The sequence below is a fragment of the Paracoccidioides lutzii genome, assembly GCF_000150705.2.
Source record: "Paracoccidioides lutzii Pb01 unplaced genomic scaffold supercont2.15, whole genome shotgun sequence".
NCBI classification, from domain to species: Eukaryota; Fungi; Ascomycota; class Eurotiomycetes; order Onygenales; family Ajellomycetaceae; genus Paracoccidioides; species Paracoccidioides lutzii.
Window position 1 is genome coordinate 310,371 of NW_015440961.1, and position 25,338 is coordinate 335,708.

Genomic DNA, 25,338 nt, shown 5'->3' on the forward strand with positions numbered 1-25,338 from the left:
TGAAACGATGGGGTTTTAGTTGGGTTTGAACTTACCTCTGTAAGTTATCTGGGCGCGGATAAGTATGCTGTTGGTCCGGGCAGAATGGGCATACATAACCTGGCGAGTCATGGACAAGGCCGTGTCGTTTCATTTCGTTTTTGCGCTTGAAGCCCTTTTCCGCCTTCGGAGCGCGGACAGCCCTTTACAGGACAGTAATATGGGCGATTTTGGGAGTGGACGTTTGCGTGAGAGCTATGTCGAGATTGTTAGATAACGAAAATATCCCATCCAAAAATTCCCCCTCAAAACACTATCTAGAAATTGACGTACTTGAGAAGATATTGTGTTGACGGGTCAGCTTTGCCACCCGGAATAATTGCATTTAAAACCCAGAAAGAATTAACGGGCCCAGTAGATGTCGTAGGTCCGTTTGACTGAACTGGAGAATCATAGGGATGGCTCTTCACCAACTCAATTGGTGTAGGATAGCCAGTACTCGGGCTACTTGTATATTGCGATCCAGGGCCACGTGAAGAATGAGAATAAGATGTGCCCTTATCCGTTGTTTGTTGCCAATATGGTTGTTGAGGTGGTCCAGCTACTGGGGATAGACTAGCAGACATATCTCTCAAGCTTTCTGGGGAAAAAAATGACGATGCTCCTGACGCCGGGGGGGGTGGAACGTAATGGTCGGAAAGACGACGGTTGTGTGATTCTTGCGGGTTTTGCGGTTTCTGGGGAAACGCAGCCGATAGTGATGAATATATGCTTTGCGGTATGCCATTTATAGGGCCAAAGCGGTCACTGAGTGTATCTTTTATGGACGGAAGGTTTTGGTTGTTCTTTGGTGATTTGGCAGAGGTCGATTCAGGAATGGATTGCAACGCGGGGAGCGTGTCTCCAGCATCGCGACCTTGCGTGGATATCGTATATTGTCTTAGATTAGGGGAGGTGGCTACCAATTCATTTGCGCGTCCGCGGGTCTGGGATTCCAGAATTGGAGATGAAATCATCCCGCTAGGCAGTTGGGCCGCAGTCGCCTGGGGTTCTAGGAAACTTGGCGGTCGAGATGGTGGGCGGATCTCTCCATCAAAAGTTCTCTCTATTTTGCCACGCGGCCCTTGAGATTCTGTTGGGAGGTCATTTGCAATAATTAAATCCAACGCATGCTGGGCTGTCTGCCGGGCATGGGAACTAAGAATATCTGGCATGGAAGCTTCGTGTAGCCCCCTCCCTACGTCCGGAGAACGATAGTCATCAGGGCTACCGGGTTCGGGCGGCGAATCAGTTGGCAGGGGTATCTGACCAAGTTCGTGGGCAAGTTGCGCATTGGTTAAGTTTTTGAGAATCAACTCGTCGCTAAGTGATGGCAGGAGTCTTTTGCGCCGTCGCCCAGAATCCTTACTGTCGTGGTCTCCGGGACTTTCCTTGGGTGGGGGGCTGGGCGACGGGATGAATGGCGGAGGGGTGACATGGGGTATGTAGTTGATTTTCGTAGGCTGCAGGCGAGGCGACGCACCAAGGGCATCGTCAGAGTCGTAAACGTCGTCCATCATGGTGGCAGTTTCGCAAGGTGCATCAGAGAATAATAAGGAGGTCTTGTTTATATATATATATGTGTGTGTGTGTGTGTGTGCGTGTGTGTTGGGGGGGGGGGGGGGCGGATGATAGCAATTAATGCAACCCTCGCCCTCTCTTGGGCAGTATCTGCTTTTAAATGGCTCTAATTTTTGTTTAATTTCAAGCGTTTTGAGACCGTATCATCGAGAAATTCTCCCAGAATCTAGTGCGAGGTTAATTGAGGTGTTGTTCAAAAAGAAGTGGTTCTATGGCAGCAAATGATCAGCTATTCAGCACTATTTTATTCAAAGGTCAGTACAAGTCGCGAAGAGAAAGGGATTTAGTTACTACACGATTGTTTTACGATGCGCAAACAACAGAATACATAAAGAAGAAGGAACGAATTCCAGGATAATGGCGATGAAGCGCCAAGGGCAAAGCGCTAGGAAGAGCAGATAGATAGATGGATCTGAGAATATATGACATGACTAGGAGTGAAGCAGGTGGATGTGGAATTAGGAGAGAAAGGCTGGAGCAACTCGGATTGCGAGTGGGTCGGGAAGATAGATAGATGGAAGTGTATCTTATAGGCGTTTGGGATATAGTCGACGTAGCGCGGAACAGTACCAGAAGGATCGGAAATAGAGGTCAAGGAAAGTGGAATATACCATTAACTCCGGCTCTCCGCTGAAGAAAAGAGGTATTTTAGGACCGCAAAGATGGATTAAATGTTGAGAGAAAATATTGGTGTTTAGTCGAGCCGACGGCGGAGGCTTAGTGGAGAGCGGTTAAGCTGCCACACAATGGGCGGAGGAAGGTGAGCAAACACGGGTGAGCATGACGACGTGACGAAGGATTGGCTCGAGGCAAGGGGGATGGAGGGCACAATGTTGGGGAGGGAGCAAGGTTGACTGTTCAGGATCGGTAGAGTTGCCTGGAAGGGGGATGGAGAGGGAGATAAAAGACGGAGACGGAGGTGGAGACGAAAGTGGATTGGCGCGAAGAGAGAGAGGGATAAGAGGAGAAAAGAGGATAAGAGATGAACGTGAATATTGCGAGACAAGCAGAGAGAGGATTTAAGATGCTGGTGGTGATAGAAGTTGTGGTCGAGGTTGAAGTTGCTCGTTCGTGTATGATTTGTTTTTGCGGCCGTCGAGGGCTTGGGACCAGATGCAACTGGCAAGTGCGGCTAGGCTAACCCTTGAACTTTAGGGGAGTCGCTGCCCACCGTCGCTAGCGGGCGCACTCTAATGCAGAGCCTCACTTGTCGGCTGACGACATCTGCGTCGCTACACAAACTATGTACTACACCTACGGTATATCTAGATGAGAAGCAGTTAAGCAGAGGATAAGAACAATTAACAGCAAAGGATGGGTATTCCCGCTGTTAACTAACCAGTTATCGTTCCTACTGGCACCAGAAAATATATTCTATCTGAACATACCAAATCGCCAATATCCGCCCTTCAAAGCCAGCCCCCCTTGACCCTAGATTGCTCACCACTACCAGAGAAGAGAGAGGGAGGGGGGGGGGGGGGGGGGGTGCTTTTAGCCAAAAATTGGTGCAAGAAAGTTAGGTGGCTTCAAAGCTCGGGGTAAGGGAAGCACGATGTGAAATCAGATCCTCTGGCGATACCGGTGATGTTGGTGTTTGAAGAAAGAGGAGGGTACTCAGCAATTGGATGCTTATGTTGTTGATTGAGGTTACGCGCAGCTGTCCCATCTAAAGTCCGTCTTGGGAAAGGAGCGCGGCCCAGCGGTCAACTACACGCCCGGGGGATTGTAGAAGAACAGTTGAGAAAATCCTCCCCTGCCATTTTTCATTTCTCGACGGACTAAGTGCATCTATCAACGGCATTTAAAGTTCCCTTGACAAATAATCAATCCCCTTGTGGGGGGACTGGTCAACGCCATTATTGTCTAGTTGATCCCCCCTTATGGAACAGAATAATATCCCTCAATTGAATCGATGCCAGTTGCCTGCGCCACCATTGCGTCCCTTTTCTACGATACGGCTCATGTTTTTGTCCCACCGTCATCTGCGGCACAGGATGGAATCCTCCACCGTGAAAATAACATACCGAGTAATTATCTAATAAAAACGATGGTTAACTACAGCAAGACCTCCTTTAAATCTTCCAAGTCTCCCCGTCCTCTTTATCTCTCTGATCACTCTTCGAGTCCTAAACCATCTCAACCAAGGGGCGATGATGAAGAGAGCAAGAGAGTGGCCTTGCATTTTCAACACTAACGACAGGTGCTAAGGTGCCATGACGAAGAAAAAAAGAAAGCAAACGGAATACATACTGACGCCTGCGTGCACCGCAGATCGAGATTATGGCTCCATTTCTAGAGCCCGCTACTGGACCATGGATGGTTGACGCTAACGCCGCGGGATTTCCACTCCAGTTATTATTATCATCGGAAATGGACTGCTTTGCGTGAATGCTTTTAGTTGAAGGATATGGGAAAAATGCTGGGGAGTGTGTTGACAATGTTTCATATAAAATCATTTAACAAAGTAATGTAAAAGACCACGAGTGGTTCGGTGTTTTTTGTCCTGAGCTGAAGAAACATCATCATCAGTGTAATTATGCATTGTTCGGAATAATAATTAGTTAGTTTGATCTTAAAACAGCCACATGCATGGTTGATGACGCTTCAATTTTCTTTCAAGGACTTGGTTTCCTTTTCCTTTTCATTTTTTATTTGTTTTTTATTCTCTTTATTTATTTATTATTATTATTATTATTGCCACAACCCGTTTTTTTTGACGGAGTTAGTAATGAAAAATTATACTAATAAGAATCAGGCACGGCACGGTGTATAAATACCCGTAACATACAAAAAGCATATCTCCTTACGAAACCATCGTTTCCCTCTGATAACCATCTTGGCATCATGTCATCGTGATTCCTCTTTCTGCCCCCTGCAGGTCATTCATGAACCAAAAATACTTCACTTGCTGGCGATACGGAGAAACATCTTTTGAAGTAAACTTCATCCCCAAGAGAGAAAACCATAACATTGGATCTACTTGTTCATGCCATGATTCACGGACGACAGATGCCCAAGAACACGGCTCGATTATCTGGATTAAACTAAACTCTGTATACAACAAGCACATGCAACTTTTTAAGCAGCCAATCGCTGGTTTTTCCTTTTTTTCCTTTTTCCTTTTATTTCCTTTTTTTTAAAAAAAATTTATTTATTATTTATTTATTTGTATTCACTTTGTCTTTTCTATACCTCTTCTCTTTAACAGTTCATCATCGAAAAGGGATCAAACTTACCATTGATTACTATTAATTATTTGATTTTTGTTTGCCCTACACAAGGAGACGGGAGAAAATTATAACAAGTTAAAGCAGAGCAACTCGCAATATCAGACAACATGGTTGCATATTCGCATCCATATTTGCCCTGCCCTTTTGTAACTTATTGCATGTGGACTACAGCAATGGGCATTTATACAAGAAGGCTCCCACCGTTGCGCATACGCATTTCGGTGGACTGGCGGTATTCTAACTCTGGAAGCCACCTGCTCTAATTGACGGCTTGCGGTTTTACCTGGACTGAGTGCACATCAAGATGAATTTGAAAAAAGACTGGGTTCTCGAGAGAAGAAGGCTCGGAAAAATGTATAGCCTACAACGGTATCGAGGCTACCCTGGATATATGCAGCCGGATCTGTGGATAACTAAATATTGGGCAGCAAATGAGCTCTGAAAAGAAAAACAAAGATAAGTCAGAAAAGGCGTTTTCCCCAGTGAGCACTTGGTCGCTGCCACGGTGCCATCTCATCAACAAAATTTCCCGGCATATCTGGGATATCCTGACGCGCAAGTATTACGAATACGAGATTTCACATTGCCCTGGTGTCATTAACTTCAGCGAACTATAATGCCCCGGACTGACTAAAGGACCACACATCATGCTCCTCAAACCTCAGAGATATAGCCAGGACCATGACAGTGTTCTCCACAGCCAGCAGCTTCTCGGTCTATGGGAGTGAAATCGCATGCGGGGTCGTGGAGAAGGAGAGGGGAGGGGAAAGATGGAAGAGATATGTGGAAAACCAAATAATGGCTGAACCAATAGTAGCTGTCATCAAGCCTCCCAAAAGCCATTTTAGATTTGTTTGCATCCACATTTGCAGATAAGGGCATCGACAAACGTTCTAGTGCACTCAATTGCAGCAGGAGGCTCTGCTTCTAAGTTCTTACTCACCGTCCCCCACGGGTCACTAACTAGTAGTTTATGGCTCCATTGGTTCCAAACCATGGACGTGCCGCAGCTGGGAGAGATCGTTCTATCTGCTTCCGCTTCAAGCCATTATAGGTGCAAGTGTCCCAGAGATCCCTCACATGATTGGATTCGACATTAAACAGAGGCTGAGACGGAGAGCCGCACGCTAATGCGGCTGAGCTGATGAGAGAACCATTTCAACACCAACAGAATGTATGTGGATCGCTTTGAACCACAAAGTGTCTGGTTACTTTTAACTGATGAGAAGGAGCAATGATTTGGGAAGAGGGGATACTCTCTTTCTTGCACTATATCGATGTCCCGAACCAATCCATCCGCAATCTTCTCGTTCGTATCCCTTTCGATATGGATGGTACACCCTATGCCACCAACGGCTAAGTTGGTGTAAAAGTGATGACTCATGCTCATGCATATGCGGTACTCTCTCTAGAGAAACTGACAAAAGCTCTAAGGATGATGGTATTGTAGCCATCTACGACATCGTGGCACGAAACCGGAGGCTTCTAGCTATCTATTTCGTGTCACCACTGACGTATCTCTCTGCAGAGTTATTCGAGTGAACCCCACAAAAGAGTAAGCAAAGGATATTCATGAACGCCTATTCCATTGATTTCTGTGTTCAAGGCACTCCGTATCATTAGGAAGCCTCTCAGCTATGAAGTGCCTACCGTAAAATCTCATGTCTGGATTGAGCGATGCGAAGATTATCCCATCTTATTCCAATCGATTCAATGTTCAAACGAGAAGAGGTGGTATATAATTGGCCTCGAATTGGTCCTCTGATCCATTTTGTCGAGTGAGCTAAGTTTTGAGCATAAAGACCATTGCCAGCTTTGACCAAAGAGGGTATGGTATGAGGAGTGGTGATTCCTCCCATAACCCACTCGCCGAGTCACATTCAGCGGATAAACAAAAAGTAAAACTACGGAATAAAATAAAAGATAATCCCATCCCACGTACGTACGTACGTGGGCTCTGAAAGGTAGTAAGCGAAAAGAAAATACTGAATTCAATGGCGTTTGAATGACAACGACGGTCATTAAACTGATTTACTTTCGGCCCAATATCCATATCAACACGGTCTCCAATTTCTTTATTCACTCCTCTCCAGAACACCCCTGTTTTTACAATTCCTCTTCCTCTCATGCGGATGCTAATTAAGCACGGATGAGAAAGACAAAAAGTCATTTGCTAAAGATACTTGTTCTGTTTTCTTATGTTAACATTGGAATATTTTTAACAGACGCGCTAATGGCTGTGTTCAATCGCCGGTGGCACCAATATTCCCAACATATCTGATCAGCGAGATTTTCGCTAGAAACTGAGGAATGCCAGCAAGCGTTGGAACTAACTACAACAAAGCGCGAAATTGATAAGAACCAGCAGATATCGAGATTTATTAGGGGACTGAAATGCTCTAACTTCAGATCTCTACCGTGGGTATCTTATTCTCTACATCTCCATCAAAGACGGCAAAGGAAAGAAAGAACATCATTGCCTGTCCAAGTCTAACCGTGTTCTCCTGGCGTTGAAAACAAATCAAATGTGTATTTTGAATATTTCTAAACACGAAAATGAGGCAGACACGACAAGAGACGCAAAAGTTCTAAGAAAGAAATGGATATGCAAAGAGACAAACACAGGCTAACTCCCCTTAATTGCGTCTTGGATGGCGCGGGTTAATTGCGGTTCAGTTCGGGGTTGCCTGCCTCAAAGCCTCGCCTTACGATCTGCCTCCTCCTGCAACTTCTTCACCCTCTCCCATGCCAGCAAGGCAAACGGTCTCATCTGTTTCCCATAATCACTAGCCTGGGCACTGCTTGCCTGCCTCACTGCATACCGCGCTGCAATTCCTTGCGTAATCACAGAGCCCCTGAAGCCATGGAAAGCGTCGCCCCATGTCAACTCACCTCGAGGGTCCCATCCAGCAACCTCGCTATACCACCCAATCACGTCATCTCGTTTAGGCAGACCAGGGACAGTGTCAGGAGAGAAATGAATAGCATCAGAGATACTCGGGACAGCGCCAACGTGCACATAAGGACCAGTGAGGTTACAGAGGTCCGAGAGCGGGTGGCCGATGGTGGCCATTTCCCAATCGAGGACGCCAATGACGCGGGGCTCAGTTTTGTGGAAGATCATGTTGTCGATTTTGTAGTCGCCGTGGACGAAAGAAGCGCGGTCCTGCGGCTGGGTTGTTTTTGTGGAGAAAAAACGCACCATTTCACCAAAATGCGGGATTTCACCGACGGGGATCTTGGTGTCGACATCTACGACCTTGGCTTGCGTCTGAGAGATGGTGGTGAAGGTATTGATTTGGCGATCGTAGAAGCCGTCGGGTCGCCCAAAACCTCCCATGCCGATTGATTTGGGGTTCACGCGGTGGAATTTGGCGAGGGTGCGGACTGCGTCTTTCCATCTGTGATATTTTGATGTTAGTATATATTGCCTTTTTTCTTTCTTTCTTTCTTTTTTTCTTTTAAATGTATGTGTATCGAGCGGAATTCACACATTGCATTTCTTTCTTGGGCGTCAACACCAGGGATAGTAGGGTCGACAAAATGTCGTCCGTCGAGGAATTCCATGATATAGAACGCTGTGCCAATAACGCTGTCATCTTCACACAGGCAAATGGTCCGGGGAACTGGTACGTCTGTCTGTTCGAGTGCGTGAATGATTTGGTATTCTCTCTCTACCCGATGGGCAGTTTTCGAGAGCAGTTTTCCTGGGGGTTTCTTCCGCATGACACATTTTTGCCCATCGGCTGCGGTAAGCAGATAGGTTGGATTCGATTGACCGAAGCCGAACTGGAAAGTAAAGTCCCACGACACATATTAGCAAGAATAAATATTGTAAGCATGCCAACAGCTGCAAATAGACATACCTGTTTCACATCCACTGGCGTTTTTACGCTCGGGACATTCTGGTTGAGATACCGCTCCAAGGCGGGCACATCGATAGGTTGTCGTACAACACCGGCCATGTTAAGGGACACGAAATGAACAGCACTGCAGTTGAAGTGGACTACATTTACCAATCCCTATACACAGCCAGGTCCGGACCAAAGGTCTTATAATGGAGATGCCAGGACCTAGCCGCCATTGCACGGCGAGAGTGCCCCGGCATAAAAAACCCTGGGGATTCCAACGGCCAACTGCATCAACCGCGAGCCGAGGCTAACTAACTACATAGTAAGCACCGAGTAACTAACTAACTAGTTAACTAACTAATCAATTAAATCATATGTAACCCGAGGCTAACCGTATAGAGTTAGCGGGACTCTTTGAATCATGTGATCGACAGACGCGCCGATTTCGCGACAGAAAACGCGCCAAGGACTTTTTGAGTCGTTAAATATGGGATTGACAACGTCAACCGAGAGGAAACAACCGCCGTTTATGCACTCTTTACTCCGTGTTTGAGACGTTTTGTAGTAGAGCTTTCCTATTGCTATCAACCCTCGACCCCAAGTGGCCTTACCTGGACAGGATACAGCTGGGCCCAGACGCTGGCAGCTTCTCTCCAAAATCCCATGCCCTACAATGACCACAGAGACCACCCCTCGTCCCCAAACAAAAGCATCAGAAGAATCAACCACCACCAACATTACAGCTAACCATCCGCCACCCTCCCTCCCCAGTTCCCCTCTCCCAAAACGCGCAAAGATAACAGACATGGCCCGTGCCACGGAATCCTCCACAGCCCCCGCGGCGGCCTCTTCAGAAACAGCCACCAGCACAAACCCAGCAGTCACATCCCTCTCCCAATTAACCCCGCCTCCTCTCATGGTCAAGAAACTGGTATCCACAGCCCGCGCACCAACTCGAGGTTCAGCTTTCGCGGCCGGATATGACCTGTACTGCGCAGCTCCGATGGTGATTCCAGCTAAAGGGAAGGGCCTGGTTGATACAGGACTTGCAATTGCTGTCCCGGAGGGAACTTGTATGTACATTCTTTTATCTCTCTCTCCCTCTCCCTCTCTCTCTCCATATATATATATATTGTATCAATTGCTAATTAATAACTGCTGATACCATATAGATGGACGGATAGCACCCCGTAGCGGCCTTGCGTCGAAACATTTCATCGATACTGGTGCAGGTGTCATTGATGCTGATTATCGCGGGGAGGTGAAGGTCCTGCTCTTCAACTTCTCGGATGCTGATTTTACTGGTATGTTTTCCATCCCCGCTTATTCTCCGTCACCTTATGACAGCTGCTATTTTGATTATTTATTTTTTACTTATTTATTTTCTTCTTTATGGTTTTCACTAATCTCCAATTGTCCAAATCAACAGTCAACGAAGGTGATCGCATTGCCCAATTGGTTCTCGAGAGGGTAGGTGAATGAATAAATAGAACAACACTGCTCATTTTAACCAAACCAAGGTACATAAAAATGGGGCGTCGCTAACTATGTCAATTTTGCAGATCTACAATCCTGAAGTCCTGGAAGTGGAAGAGCTGGAAGAGAGTGTCCGTGGCGTTGGAGGCTTTGGAAGCACAGGATAATTGTGCTTTATCAGGGGGGATCAACAGTTTATGTGAGAATGACCTGATATCATGCCCTTTTTTAAATTCTTTATTTGGAAGATATAAAAAGATTTTTCGAAATGAGAAAAGGGCAATGTAAACTCTCGAAGCTTGAACTTCGGAGGGCTGGGATCAGCTTGCTGCCCAGTTTCTAATTTTCGTATGTTACATGTCGTACTCAATATCCTGTTATTATAGCATGATTTGTTCAAACTTCACCTTAGGGGTTTTTGAGGGTTTCTTTTGAACGCAAGAAGAGCAGACAACTGTGCTGCCTTCGTCTGCCCTCATATGGGCAGAAAAGAAAAAGAGCAATATGAGTTTCTAGATATATGACATAACTAATTCAACCGAAAAGCTTTGCGTTAGATCCACATCCATCTATGTATTTATATAAAACCCGCTACCCCTACCAAGTATCTAGATAAATCTAACCCAAAAGACAAAAAAAACAAAGCCCGAAGATTTGCAGCCTACCAAGGTACGTACATATATGACTTAATCCAGCAAAGGTGACCTCACACCCTTACGCCTTCCACTCCTCCGCCACAAACTCCACCCCAACCGGTCTCTTCAACAACTCCACATTCCTCACAAGCCTTACCTCCGCCGCCTTCGTCGCGCGCAGATACGCCCTCTTCTCCAGCGCCGCCTTGCGTTCTGCAGCAGACAGTCCCGCAAACTCAACCGCGTCCTCCGCTTGCTGCGCCTCGTCATGATCCGGTCGATACCGAGCTAGCTCGGCGCTACGCTCCTGCATGGTTTTTTCGAGGATACAGTGCATGATTGCGAGGACTTTTACGGTGGACTGGGCGAGGGGGAGTCTGGTGGCGGGGACCGTGTCTGGAGATTGCCAGGAGGGGGTATTGCGGAGGAGAGGGGTTGATGAGGGTGGAGATGATGATGATGGTGTAGTTGACTTGTTAGTGGAGCTGGGGTTTGAGTCGCGCTCAACATCATCTTGAGCATCAGCGGCGAACACGGCTTCTCGTAGCAGTGCTACAGTTAGCGCGGCGAACATGTCCCCTGTCCCGCTGAAGAAGCAGTCTAGGCGGGGGACTTCCACTTTGAAAAGGCGCGGGCTCCCGTCGGAGCGTGCGGTGGAACCGACTATGGTCAAGTTGTCGGGCCGCGAGGATCCTGGGTTAGTGGTGGTGCTGTCTGCTGCTGTGTATGGCAGTTGGACGGAGGTCACGATGATGTGAGGGACATTGTAGATGCGGTGGAGAGCCGTGATGGCATCAGTGAGATCGGAGAGGTAGGTTATCTTTATCCCGGAGAGGAGCCTATGGTAGGTATGTTAAGGTGTCTCTTTGTTGATACTCACTATTCAACGCTATGGGTAGAGGCCATGTGAAAAAGGGGTTGGTTGGCGTTATGGAATGATTTGCAGCACAGCCACAAAAAATAAAAAATAAAATTAAAAATAAAAAAGATTGAATGAATATATAACGACTTACTCTGCCTCAAATTGGTTGGGCAAGATCAAATCGGCATGTGGTATTATTCTTTTGTACGCAGGTACAACATCCTCGTTCACGTAGATCCGTCCCTGGTCACCCATTACCGGGTCAAGAACTGTTATAAAAAGTTCTATTCAGTATTCTCCTTTCTTAGGAAAGAGTTTTCCAAGGATGAAGGGAAACCAAAAAAAAAAAAAAAGCGCACCCCAGAAAAATGATCCCGGTTTTGAGCGCGATCTCCGGCGCAAGTCCATGGCAATTTCACCAACAGCGTCCACGGCTGCAGCGCTAGGCGCATATCCAGACAACAGGACATCAAAATCGGTCAGATAGTTTTGTTTCAGCCCAGCATACAGAGCAGTTATGTCTTGTGCAGTGGATTTCGTGCCTTTAACCTGGCCGTAGCCAGTGTGATTACCTGTGTGTGATTGTAGGCAGTGTGTAAGCAGGCGATCCGGAGCAATTATATATAGAAATGTTCAACAGGTAACTTCCCCTTTTCAAGGGGGATGATTTTGGGGGCTCACTAAAATGGACGGTATTTATGGCTGCGACTTCACATCCCAATGATTGCATGACGAACGTTGCCATCGTATTACCGACATATCTATTCCGTTTTTGCATAGGAAGCAAAATTAGAAAGGTGTCTCGCAGTGCAAAAAGAGTTAACAAGCATGACACTCATGCCGGGCATTTTTGCACATCAACAGGATGATTTAGGTTTCAGCAGACTCTGCAATATCTCTAAAAGACAGCCAAGTACATCAAGTACGTCAAGTATCTCCAATCCTCAATCAGAGTGTGCTTTGGAAAGAACAAAATTCAACAAGGGCAGAGTATATCAATAGGCAATTTACGGCGTTTAACAGATGTTATGTCAAAACATGATGTACAGGAAAGACAGAAGAAGCCACCCACCCATATGCCACCTTAACCAAAAGTCAGCCATGATCTTATTTGTACATAGGGGCAATCATATATGGGAGACCAGTGTGGGGATATGTCATACATGGCTTGCTATGGCCAGCACCCGGGTCTCAGGGTCCTGCGAATCCGACGTCATCTGAAAATACCAATATAGTACGAGTCAGGAATGCAGGAACTTGGGGATTGAAGGGATGGAAGTGATGAAAGAGGGGTAGAAAATGCTGCAAGGGCGGCAAATATGAACAGTATAACAAAATGAAATTGGTTCCCTTAGATGATTTATATATTTGAGAGAGTCTTGATTTGGGAGCTGTGAGGCTGCAACCTCGGACGCTGAGATTCATGAATTGGATGTGACTGACAACTGATCAACGGCGAGTCAAGTTTTGGAGTTTCGGCGGTTGGAGTTTATTATTACCTTAACTCAGCCTATTTAACCGTGGATCAGCCAGCCAGCCCATCGCAAGGTATTATACATATACGAGAACAGTTTATGTAGACCAACCTGTGTCGACGGAGACTTGACTCCTATAGGTTTGCACGACAAAGAGATGGAATTTCAACAGTGCATAACTAAGTCTGCACTTGATTAAAGCAGGCATTTTCATGCGCTGTTGTTCCATTAGTTCCACAACCCCGCGGGCATGGTGTTGTTCACTGCTTTCTATCAATCTTAGTTGGTGATATGCACTCCCTCCTCAGCTTGGTGTTTAATGGAATTCTGCCATATCTTCATGCCTGCAATGATGACGCTTCCGTCTCATCTCCAACGATTTTACGCCCTGAGTCCACTCCATTCATAGCTTGGTCTTCCGGTGGCTGAGACTTGAGATGACGGGGTTGTCGGAGCGGACAAATGTTGATCCAGCCACCAAGCTGCGTGCTTATGACTAAAGCCTGTTTTTCATTTCGTAACTAGTTAACTTAGCTAAACTAAGATCGTTAAACTGTTAACCCCTCGCTCAGCTTCAACTGCAACATCCGGCTTGTGTAAACATAAAGCCCACAGCTTCAATTGCTCTCCCACTCCCGTTGCCTGCTGGCCTAATATCCTCTGCTTCTGCTGACTGCACATATATAAACATTGGCCCCTTCAATTGGCCGTTCCACGACAAGCGGCATTCACACTAAACCATGGATCGCCCAATGCCCATAACGGTCCTCATCTCCGGCAACGGATCGAATTTCCAGGCTGTCATCGATGCAATCCGCGCCGGAGAACTCCCTGCCAAAATCGTCCGAGTAATATCTAACCGGAAAGATGCTTACGGGCTCGAGCGGGCCAAAAAGGCCAACATCCCTGCCCACTATCACAATCTAATGAAGTATAAGAAACAGCACCCGCCTACGGAAGAAGGGGTTAAACTGGCTCGTGAGGAATATGATAGAGAACTGGCAAGATTGGTTCTGGACGATTCTCCAGAGCTGGTTGTCTGTCTGGGGTTCATGCATGTGCTTTCCCCCACGTTCTTGGACCCGGTCAAAGGTGCAAAGGTCAAAGTCATCAATCTGCATCCCGCATTGCCTGGCCAGTTCACCGGTGCTGTAAGTGTATAATATACATGCGTGCATACATATAAGTGTCTAGTTCCCACAGCCATTGGATAAATGTAACCTATGCTGATTTCAACACGGCATATAGAATGCTATACAACGCGCCCATGCCGCCTGGCTGGAAGGAAAGATTGATCACACCGGAGTCATGATCCACGACGTCATACCCGAAGTGGATTTGGGAGTCCCCCTTCTTGTCAAGGAGATCCCCTTTATCAAGGGCGTTGACGAGGATCTGAGCGCCCTGGAGCAGAGAATCCACGAAGTGGAGTGGAAAGCCGTTATTGAAGGGGTGGGAATCGCTATTCGAGAGATTCATCTTATCAGAGGCTGCTCACTTCCGGAAAATAGGGTAGGCACCAACGGGACACAGGGGTGAGGGTGTATATATATATTGCGTGGTTGACTTGGTCATTGGAGACAGACTAATAGATCCCTCCAACCGTCGTTGGCGCCTGGTACGAAGAAGATGATATCCTAAAGGAAATTCAACATCGACATGTGAAACGAAGCTATGTATGACATTGATGGACACACCAAGGGGGCCACCTCTATTATTATTATAAGCAGTGGTATAATCACCCAATCCTTATCTTCATAGCTCGCTCGGTTGCGGCTTCACCGAATTGAGCGAAGAAGCCAACCCGCCTTTCGTTCAAAATTTGGTCTTAGATATGACCTATCCCAAGGAACGATGTATGCGGGGCGATGTTTGGAATCGGCCAAGCGAGTGGAACTTCCATAATATATCTAAACGTGGTGGATTCTCAGGGGTCAAAACGAAATGTATCGAACTGTCTGTGAGAGATCTATATTGCCATATCCTTTCTATCTCTCATATTATGTTACCTACGACGACAGGTAGCTAGCAGATTTTAGGAAATACCTAGTTATACCTGCACCATTTTTACCACTACAAACCTTCGGACATCCCCAGCTAAAAGTTCTCGCTTGAACCTTTCTTTCCAACTTCTGGATACTCGCCGGAATCTACGCAGTAGGAAAGCAATGAATACGAACCAGAAACATGACATATGCCCATAGCCAGCTCGGGGTTTGGTCTACTTCAATGGCGTAACGCCGACAAAATTGCATGATGCATGAATATAATCTTGATACCCTATCAAATTCATTCGAACGGGCTAGGAATTGGCGCCTTTCAGCCAACCTTGCCCGAGCAGACTATTGATAACAACTCACAAGGGAACCCTGGAATCACCTTAGCTGTTGTACACGTACCTAGCAAACTGAAAACATCTCATGGAGTGTTGGTAGAAAATGCCTCGCCCGCCCCATTGACCCATGTGCGCGCATCGGGTGAATAGCGGATCCAATCACGTGGAAATGTATAGTCGATTATTGTCTGGATATCCATCGTGGAATATCACCCCGCTCTCTGTTCCTGCAGTACTCCGTATGCATCTTTAGGGATCTATCTTTTTGGCTACATACCAGCATGGATGTATGAATGTGCCATGGACAGGTACGATGTATGTACTTCACATACACGTGCATATAATAGGCGCTATGCATGGATTTTCTGGCGCTGTGCATCTTGATCGTGGAGCGAGGCTAGAACGTCTTGCTGCTATCCAAAAGCTAGAGGGGTTCATGATTGAGGAATGTCACCCAATGCTGGCAGAAAGTCGGAGACGCCAGGACAAGAGGACAAGGATTCCACTCCAACGTCATCCTCCTGAAGCATCCATGTATGGCTGTCTGGCCTGCTTCGGAGAGGCTGATCTAGTCACCTACCTAATTATTTATGCCCTTTATATAGTCAGTGAGAGTTTTCCGAGTTCTAAGCGAAGAAAATAAGTTACGTTGACGGCGCTTATTCAGACCCCTGTGGCCCCTGTGGTTCAAAATGCGGAATACTGAATTTGGGTAAAATGGTTGAATGCGTGGGCATGTGTAAGCGGAATATTAAAGGTGCATGGGGTTTCTTAGATTTTATTCATACTCCGTGGGAAGTCCTTGTTGAAAGTGAGGAATGAGCATGGTGTTCAGTTGGTAGATGGCTGTGAAGTTGCTGCTAATGAACAGCAATGAAGATCCAGTAGAGATGCATCATCACATGAGCATGCATCATGTCGCCTTTCATAGACATGGCACCACACTTTGATTTGCTGATTATCAACCGCCTTTGGATGAAGCATTTGCAACACTCACAGTATTAAGTATCCATGGATAGTTCGAGAACAATGGCTCCTGGAGTCCAATGGTAAACTGATTCGGCCAGCGCCACTTTGTTAATCCTTAACTGCCAAATGTCAGTCAAACTACGGAGTAACAAGTTATTAACTAACTAAAATATCTGCCTATTATTCAGCGGCACCTTGCCAGCAAACCAACAAGATTATCTCCACAACTGCTATTATTAAGAATCAACTATCACCCCTTGGCTCGAATAACTACTCCTCTTCAGAGCCCAGCTCAAGTTGAGGCTTTCGGCTAAGGCTCCAAGAGGGCTATCTCTCCTAGCGTGGGTTGGTCGACCCCAGCTAAGGAGGGAATTGGTTACCTGCGACCAAGACAAATTTCGCTTAAATGCCACTATCACGCCTTGTGGGGTTCTGGGCCACGGGTAAAAAAGGGGTTATCGCGCGTAAAACTTCTCCAGGAATCCCACGACAGCCAGCGCCCGATGCTGGTTGATCCCGACAGCGAGAGGGAAGCGAGCTGGGGGGTTTGTTCGATCCATACAGCGGGGCTGCACGGATATTTCCAGCGTTCACATTTAGGATTCGACCATACATGCCATCATTGTTTGGATGGATGGATACAACATACTTGGTCATCCGATTGTGGTTGAGTGGGGAACCATCTCATGTCTCTGTTCATCCATAGGCAATGCTTGAACCACGAACATTATTGAAGGTCATGGCTGTATTTCGGCTCACGTTGGTTCGACATATTAAATGATAAACGCAATGCTATCCGTTTTGTCCTGGTGGGGCGGACATGCTGGCGGATGTTAACCTCAGCGAGAATCTCTTTGGACCTTGGGAGTTTTTTCCCTGCCATCAAACATTCATGGAATCTCGCCATGCACATGGTCATACTGAGTAGTGCATGGGGATATGAAAAGGCACAAATAACTAGTCATCAATTGTCAACTATACAAAGGCCTAAACGGTCTACAGTGCAACCCTGTATCCTGTTGCACCCAGGATGCTACAACATTGATATTCGACTTTCTTACCACTGGAATCCCTGAGGATCGAGCAGACCCCTAAATGAATCACCCACAATAATCAGCAACGACCAGGTTTCACGGTGTTCAGCAGCACGCAAGATTGTGCCAAGCAATTCACTTAATAATTTTAATGATGCTAACGGGGGATTATTCGCGCTTTTGCCATAAACACTCCGCACATGACAGTGACCATCGGGATACGTGGACGCCATCGTTACTACGTTTATTCTCTCCATCATTTGTTGGCCAAATGGAGGATCATTAATTACCACCAGGGCAACAGGATGATATTATCATTTGTGTGGTATCTCGACTAATATTATAAACTGGAGCTGACAATATTTTCGTTTCCTCCACGTCTCCTCCAGAGCTTCTCTATGAATAACGAGGGTGAGGTGGGGACCATCGGCCCTAATTGGATCTCCTGACAGATCACAATCACAGCCTCTTTCTGGAATCTTTCTTACCCAACCCGCAAGCTCGTGTCTTATTTTAGGGTTCCAGACCACGCCACCCCTCGCCGTTTAATTACTCTACTGTGTAGGGTCTTCCCATGCTTGACGGACTCGAGGCCGCTGCCAAACAAAACTCTGTGCTGCTTTTACCAGATTCTGGCGTAAACGCTTTGCTCGCTTTGCTACTTCTCATATAGGGAGTATTTCGCCAAAGAAAAAGTCCATCATCCCTTCTCCTTCACTCTGCGTTTTCACTGTGCTTTAATCAGGGTGTGGTTCAGAGCAAATAGACACCGCGGATATCTGCGTTTACTTGCGCTGGCTCAAATCACTGACATGATCTAATCTCATTGTTGATTTGGACCTGGGTTCCGCTTCCAACCCCGACCACCTCCACACTCGTTTAGTATCCATTCGTTTTTTCCTTCATGAGTTTTTCTACGGAGATGTTCACTTGACATCTCTGTACAAGCCTGAGTATTCCCACGATCTCTACCTTTTGGCTTGACTATTCTTCTTTTAATATTAATTATGTCTCTGCTGCGGCAGCGGTGGAGGTCCCGACCTAGCTGGCGGTGTCCAATGCCAGCGTCAATGCATGCTTCTGTTTCGCCTTCAGTGTCGCTCCTGACCTGCCTTTTGTTGCTTGTCTTGTGCTCATCTCCAGCATTTGCCATGCCACAATCTCCTGCGAAACAGCAAGGAGTCATCGTAAACCAATTTGTTGAGGTTCCTGGCGCTAATCACCGCGTTGATTATTCGTTGATGGAGAATAAAAACGGGGGCGGCGATCTGAGGGAGATCTTTGTCGATCTCCATACCATCCCTGCAGAACCACGCAGTGAAGTTCCTCTACAACGACGGGGCGATCCTCAAAACAGAGTAAAGGCCAGGGCGGGTGAAGGATCCTCTTCAACTTCCATTGTCAGCTCCACCACAAAAGCGTCATCAACTTCATCGGAACCAACAAAGGGTTCTTCTTCCTCCACATCCGCATCAACATCCGTATCCACCTCCACATCTGACCCCACGACAAAATATTCTGGACCCACCAAGACAGACTCTCCCACCCCAACGGGCTCAGCCAATGATACCCCCCTCCCCAGTCCTTTCGACAGTAATCTGGGTTCCAATTTCACAAACCCCGCTTGCCCCATATTCTTTCAAGATTTCCTCACCAACTCCTCCTTCCAGAACTGTTATCCTGTCTCCCTTCTTCTTCAATCCTCTCTCTCTTTCTTTGAAGCGTCGCGCTCCGTTGCTCGCCTCTCCCGAATCCTGGACGCCGCCTGCTCTGCTCCCCGAGATGACTGCAAAGCAATCATGAGCGACCTAGCCGCGAAACTCACCTCCAAGGAAGTTTGTGGCGAGGATCTTAGGCTCCAGCAGCCTATCGTCATTCAAGCACACAACGGTCTCCGCGCATACACGGCAGTTTACGACGCCATGTGCCTCAAATCCCCGGACACTCATAACTACTGCTTCTCTGATGCGGTCGTAAATGGCACCAATCCGTCCAATTCGTTCATATACTACTTACCCCTAGGCATGAATCTGCCAGGCTCCAGTCGCCCGACTTGTAACAAGTGTCTACAGGCAACGATGCAGTCCTTTTCTCGCGCGGCAACGACAGATAACCAACCCATCGTGAAAACATATATGCCTGCTGCCAATCAAATCAATATTAATTGTGGGCCGGCCTTTGTTGTCTCAGCGGTTAAAGTTGGTAAGGATACAGGGGCCGGGTCGACAACGAGGATGGTGAAGGTGACCTCTTTACTGAGGATTATGGGTTATATGATCCTATTTTGTGTCGGGATGCCATTACTTGGTGGACTTCTATGATAATGTGTTTTTATTCTTCTTGCTATCCATATTTATTATGTTTTTTTGATTTTTGATTTTTGATTCTTATATTACATATACCTTCTTGAGCATATTGGGATAATAAATTGGGAGCAATGGTGGACAACTTTATGTTTTGTATTTATATTTGCATTCGTTCTTCTTTCCCAAGTGTAAGAAAGCTCATTCACATTGTCTCCAATCCCTCTTCAACAGATTCCCTCCACGAGTATCCGCACATGGTGGCTGAAGGAATATATCTCTAACCTTCCAGACATCGTATCCATCTAATCTGACGGTGACGGCAGCACCCTCACCCACAACTGATGACTTGTTCTATCCTATTCAAACGGAGTTGCTACCCGCTGATTGTTATATATCTTTTTCTCCCCAATTCTGACCAAGTGGCTGGCTTTAGTTCACACTAGCCATCTATGCATGGTGCATTGATATACGAGTCCCCTGACCGGATATGTTCAGCAAACAAAAAAATTCCAAAAGCTTTTACATGCTTGTACCTATCTCTTGGGGTTAACATGGATGTGAACGGAAAATATACGCAATATACTTCCATAATTAGGTTTCCCCGATATCATTCTCATGTCGTACACTGGAAAACTACGGAAGGGCAATGGAATAGAATGCCTTGTAGCTCCAGTTCTTTCGTCAGGAGCGGAATTACCGTAATTTAACCATATGGCTAACATCCCCTGTGTACCACAACGCGATATAGTTACCCGTATTTACTATAGATACCCTGACAGCGCTTGCATGCATATATATCCTTCTTGGTTGTTTCTCCGAACACTTCAACTTCTGCCCCTTCCAGCAATCTCATACTTCATCCTCCATCCGTTAAACAGGCCCAGTCGTCCAAAAGCATCCTTATGAAAGAAAAGACCAACCTAGGCTGATATTACATCTATCGCGCGAGTCGGAGAGAACCAATATACTTACTTTTTCCCTCCATATCTTCATCCACTGTCCAGTTTTTCAGTTTTCGCATCTTCCCTATCAGCCATCAGAACCCCCGCCCATGTCACGGACGAATGCAGGATACTTTTTGAATGGGCGCAGCAACCCCCCGAGAGTATTACCCCGGGGACCATTCTCGGTATGATCGCAGAACATTCCAAATTGTTCTCCAATGGACGAAGCCACGTCGTCGATCTGATGGTATTTGGCCTGTATCGTCTAATAGATACAAGATGAGAGCCTTCTAATTGTCGACATGGAGGTGGATAAGCTCCTGGCCACGGGATTTTCTGACGGATAGAAGTTTTAGGTTATATTGGGTAGTTGGATTCTGCAGAGGGATTTGGTTCTGGGAGAGCAGGAGTCAACGCACTGGAAACCTCCGTGAACGTTTGAGGGTTTATGAGCAGAACCAGGCATGGCATTGAACAGGTTTCGTGTAGTGATACCATAGGCATTAGATCGTGGACCAGTATGTGCTGTCAGCGGTGTTAAAAGTATTCCGCCTTGATGTTCCTTTTCCCCCGTACTTCTTGTTGATGGGGCCAGGGGAGTTCGAGGTAGCGATTTCATTGTAGTTCCTGCGGTGGAGTTGTCCCCTTGCGTAGCTGGTTTGGCCAAATTATGGTCTCTGAAGAATTTGTGAAAGAAATTGGTTCGGAAAATATGTGTAGCCTGAAAATAACAAAAGAAACAAATGAATATTTACTTCCGCGTATCAGCTCTTCCGTCAGGCAATAGGCATCAAATCATAATACGAGCAGTAGTTTGCGACTCGTAGTTTGCATTTTGCGCAAAAAAGGATAACTACATATCTAGATACATATATTAAGGGTATTCGTTTCAGTTTTCCTAACAAATAAGGATAATGACATTACGGAGACAAGGAAAAGCAAACCTTATAAGATGTAGAACAATGGCCGTCTTAGCACCTTCGTAGTCAAAAGCAGAATATCAAAAATTCCATCCATACAAATCAGAACACGAAGTGAGATAGATAGAAATGCGAAACCAAGTGGAGAAATAGGTGCGTGTAATGTGTTGGAGGGGAGGGAGTGAGGGATAAATACCTTGTATGAAAAGCCGCAGAGAGGTTGATGCTAATGACAATAATACAGAATGGCTTTTAGTTTTCGATATATATGCATTACAGATGCCAAGATGGGCCAATATGGCTAAATGGAAATATATATCGTAGGTAAATGATTTATTTGTGTTGGATATCATGGGAAGATAAGCACTAAGCGTGTGGTGTAGTTATGGATCATGAGCGATCAAAGTAAAAGAAATCTTCATTGGACAGGATTGGAAAACGTCATGGATGGGTGAAACAAGGATTTGAGGGGAATTGAAGCTATAGCTACCACCACGAAAAATGTGTAGTTTATGCGCGACTTGTATCAGGTCATAAAAGGGAGGGTATTTGCGGACCACGGGAGAGGGGGCTATGAAAGTCTAGCTTCTTCTGCCCCATGCTTTCGCAGATGATGAGTCTGTCAAAGACGCTCTACCAAAGTTCTGCGGATCTTCAGTTGGGCTACATTTCTCCGCATCCCTGTCCCTTTTTACTCTAAAATAAGCAAGCTTCGTGAACCTGCTTAGCTGTGCCCAGAAATGACGTCCAGCTTCATGCGCAGAAATCCGGTCCAACAGGTCGACAACTGCTTCTCGTACGGTTAAATTGGGGTGGAATAGGCCCATTGAGATGTAAAACAGGCCCGCCTGACTCTCCGGTGTGACTGTTAGAAGTTGGCATATCGAACTGTAATCATTGCAAACGCGAGAGAGGGCGAGATAGATCTGTGCTGAGTCTGCGTGGCTAAGTTTAAGCAAGCGCAGCCGATCGTGATGGTGGTGGATGTCGATGGATTGGACGGGTCTTCCAACTAGATAGAGTGCAGCTGTATCTTGGATGAAGTAGTAATATGAGCGTGTGTTTCTCCAGCCTTCGATTCGGGATACCCAGGCTGTTAGTTCGCGTTGTTTGGTGGCAACATCGGGCCAGACGTATCCATGCCCGCGTAGGGGCGTTGGATCGGAAGGGTCGGATTGGCGACCAGATCGACCATCAGCGGAATCCCCACCAGAAATCATGATGTGGAGTGCCGTAGCTCCATAGACGGTTTGCTCGAATGTGGCGGAAATCCTGGTAAATTTTGTGATGTAAGCCCGCCATTTTGCACGAATCGCCCACTCTCCGTGGCGTGATGCAATACTATGGAGGATATCCTCCATGAAAGCGGAGTCGCCTGTTAGATCGGCTGAGGAAGGTGCGGAATTGAGCACAGAGGGAGCGGTTAAGTTTTGCTGTTGAAAATACAGAAATCCCTCCGAAACGGGAGCAGGTTCGATACAACTGCTTATTTTCATGCGGCCGCTGGGAAGATCACAGAGAAGGTCCCACCACTCGGGATGGTTAGCAAAAGCTGGGTTAGTGACTCCAGCCACAAAACCGGGAACTTTCAACAGTTCATCTATTTTAGTGAGATCAGTATATGGAAAGGCATGCCGTGTAAAGCCACGGAGTATGCCTCCCGATGCTAAAGAACATGCTGCAAGAACCGCCTCAGCAACTTCACCGGACGGTCGATTGTGACCCAGAAAAATAACACGTTTTTGAGTAAGCAAAGCATTAACCAAGACGATTATAGGATGCGTATATGCTCCGCTGCTCGTAAGGTGAGAGTGGAGGGCAAAGGGTTGAGGTGAGCTGGAATGAGGTCCACCAAAAGTTTGGATGAGTTTGATGAGAGAGAAGTCACCGACTGTTTCCGGTGAAATGGCAGAAGGAACTTTGACTGGAATTGCAATATCGTTATAAATAATTTTGGACTCAAATTCATGGGTATCTCTGGGGAGGGCGTATTTCGGGGTGGATAAGCTTCTTTGAGGAGATCCGTTGCTGTCGTGAGAGATCCTTTCCTCAGCTAACCTTTGCTTAACCATTTGCTCGAATTTTTCAATAAACATGTCTTTTGCGTCACTAGCCTGTAGGATATGGCGTTCAAGGTAGGTAAGTCGGGGTAACAGTGAAAGGTCCATTGCATTCAGTGAGTTATACAAGGCTGCCAGTGTTTCCGGGAACGGTGATTTAAAATAATCTTCCAATGCCAATAGGAGTAAGGGCTAGAATGGTCAGCCGATAAAGGCTAATTAACATTGAAATGAGGATGTTGCATCTGTGTGACAAACCTTATATATATGAAGAAAAGAATGCCGTGTACATATTGCCATGGCCTTAACTACAGCTCCCCTAAAAAAATAACATCAGAGGTAAGCAGAGAGAATGAATGCAACGGGAGGCAACGGGGTCAGTCATATACATACCGCTTTACTGATGTATCTTGTTTTGTGTTGACAAGATTTAACACATACATGAGCGGGGGACCTTCCCCATTTTCTTCGTCCTCGTCCTCGACCTCGTCTTCATCGCCCACTGATACCTCAGAACCACCATCATTCAAACCCTCATTCTCTTGTCTTATCCTACTATTTGCGGCTTGTTGGTCCACGGAGGAATCTCCACACTCCTGCTCTTCCTCCGACCCCGCATCCTTGTGAAGGAAAAATATAGTCCAGTCCTGACTGCGAACATGAGTTTGATCAGGTAACATGAGCTCCGCCAACATATTTTCATCACCGCTGATCGCACTGGGATATTGGTGTTCCATGATTGGACCGCGGTCCACGTGGAACGAAGCCACAAGGATATACTCGACATGCAGCTCGGGAGAGTCTAGAGGATATTGAGATTTTAGTCTCCGTCGTTTGGCCTGGAAGCTATTGTATGATCGAGTAGAACGTGGTCGTAAGGATGACATCGAGCTATTTGGCGATCTCCGGTGCAGAGATGTCTGGGAAGGAAGTTTTCGAGGTCCATTTTGGTTGGATTTGCTGGAGGTGGAGGCACTGGAGGTGGGGAGTGACGCAAACGAAGTACGTCGCTCACCAGACAAGCGGTCTGAAGGAAGACGGTGGGATACACCACTCATGATTGGGATGTGTAGAGGAGAATATTGCGCCGGTGAGCGAGAATGAATAACATGAGCATACTCATGTCTGGTGATGTATAGTTTAGTTAGCTAATCGGTAGGCAGGTTGGCTTGTTTAGACCTTAGCGGGCAGCATACCATAGATGGTGGTAAATCGTCGTCGGGGTAGAGAAAGTTCAGGGGCAGGTGTTCACGGTACCGAAAGCCAAAAGACGTACCACGGCGTTATCTCGGAGGGCCCAATCAAGCCATCCCGCCGCAGACGCAGCAACCGAAACCAGATGTGTGGCAATGGCTGTAATCCATTATCCTGGAGGTATCTGGATGTGAATATCATAAATGTTATGTTGTTGTAAGATGGATGTTGTCTATCTGCTTCGATTTCACCGTCTTCATTCATGTGTCTCCGAGCGTGCACGTGCCACATGGCGGGTGGTTAGGTAAGCGGTCCCGGATAATCAATAGTCCGATTGTTTACTTCGGATGAATGATATCAGACAAGGCTTATTATCTGCAGCAACGAACAACGACAAACTACCAAGACAGCAATAACAACTACGACACAGAAACAGTATTTTATTTGG

The 25,338-nt window shown here is 46.5% G+C and overlaps 9 protein-coding genes across 9 annotated transcripts; 4 read left to right on the top strand and 5 right to left on the bottom strand.

Annotated features, from left to right (window-relative positions):
• Positions 1-107: 107 nt before the first annotated feature.
• On the bottom strand, positions 108-1,538 carry PAAG_05609 (C2H2 type zinc finger domain-containing protein; the record flags this gene model as incomplete). The annotated part of the gene is made up of 2 exons (XM_002792278.2): positions 108-234; positions 313-1,538. 2 exons carry the CDS (start codon positions 1,536-1,538, stop codon positions 108-110), a joined length of 1,353 nt encoding a protein of 450 aa, XP_002792324.2.
• Positions 1,539-7,521: 5,983 nt separating this feature from the next.
• Positions 7,522-8,794, bottom strand: PAAG_05610 (phosphotransferase enzyme family domain-containing protein; the record flags this gene model as incomplete). Its single annotated transcript, XM_002792279.2, has 3 exons — positions 7,522-8,230; positions 8,323-8,618; positions 8,696-8,794. 3 exons carry the CDS (start codon positions 8,792-8,794, stop codon positions 7,522-7,524), a joined length of 1,104 nt encoding a protein of 367 aa, XP_002792325.1.
• Positions 8,795-9,353: 559 nt separating this feature from the next.
• On the top strand, positions 9,354-10,323 carry PAAG_05611 (deoxyuridine 5'-triphosphate nucleotidohydrolase; the record flags this gene model as incomplete). Its single annotated transcript, XM_002792280.2, has 4 exons — positions 9,354-9,753; positions 9,853-9,984; positions 10,110-10,150; positions 10,243-10,323. 4 exons carry the CDS (start codon positions 9,354-9,356, stop codon positions 10,321-10,323), a joined length of 654 nt encoding a protein of 217 aa, XP_002792326.1.
• Positions 10,324-10,870: 547 nt separating this feature from the next.
• PAAG_05612 (pyridoxine kinase) lies at positions 10,871-12,431 on the bottom strand (the record flags this gene model as incomplete). The annotated part of the gene is made up of 4 exons (XM_002792281.2): positions 10,871-11,630; positions 11,805-11,922; positions 12,013-12,225; positions 12,335-12,431. The coding sequence occupies 4 exons, from the start codon at positions 12,429-12,431 to the stop codon at positions 10,871-10,873; spliced, it is 1,188 nt and encodes a 395-aa protein (XP_002792327.2).
• Positions 12,432-13,868: 1,437 nt separating this feature from the next.
• PAAG_05613 (phosphoribosylglycinamide formyltransferase) lies at positions 13,869-14,667 on the top strand (the record flags this gene model as incomplete). The annotated part of the gene is made up of 2 exons (XM_002792282.2): positions 13,869-14,279; positions 14,377-14,667. 2 exons carry the CDS (start codon positions 13,869-13,871, stop codon positions 14,665-14,667), a joined length of 702 nt encoding a protein of 233 aa, XP_002792328.1.
• Positions 14,668-15,815: 1,148 nt separating this feature from the next.
• Positions 15,816-16,169, top strand: PAAG_12068 (hypothetical protein; the record flags this gene model as incomplete). Its single annotated transcript, XM_015847608.1, has 2 exons — positions 15,816-16,067; positions 16,131-16,169. 2 exons carry the CDS (start codon positions 15,816-15,818, stop codon positions 16,167-16,169), a joined length of 291 nt encoding a protein of 96 aa, XP_015702758.1.
• Positions 16,170-18,617: 2,448 nt separating this feature from the next.
• PAAG_05614 (hypothetical protein) lies at positions 18,618-19,787 on the top strand (the record flags this gene model as incomplete). The annotated part of the gene is made up of 1 exon (XM_002792283.2): positions 18,618-19,787. The coding sequence occupies one exon, from the start codon at positions 18,618-18,620 to the stop codon at positions 19,785-19,787; it is 1,170 nt and encodes a 389-aa protein (XP_002792329.2).
• Positions 19,788-20,801: 1,014 nt separating this feature from the next.
• On the bottom strand, positions 20,802-21,335 carry PAAG_05615 (hypothetical protein; the record flags this gene model as incomplete). The annotated part of the gene is made up of 3 exons (XM_015845635.1): positions 20,802-20,981; positions 21,019-21,111; positions 21,153-21,335. 3 exons carry the CDS (start codon positions 21,333-21,335, stop codon positions 20,802-20,804), a joined length of 456 nt encoding a protein of 151 aa, XP_015699861.1.
• Positions 21,336-22,217: 882 nt separating this feature from the next.
• On the bottom strand, positions 22,218-25,181 carry PAAG_05616 (hypothetical protein; the record flags this gene model as incomplete). Its single annotated transcript, XM_015845636.1, has 4 exons — positions 22,218-23,888; positions 23,955-24,015; positions 24,090-24,821; positions 24,949-25,181. 4 exons carry the CDS (start codon positions 25,179-25,181, stop codon positions 22,218-22,220), a joined length of 2,697 nt encoding a protein of 898 aa, XP_015699862.1.
• Between the last annotated feature and the right edge of the window lie 157 nt (positions 25,182-25,338).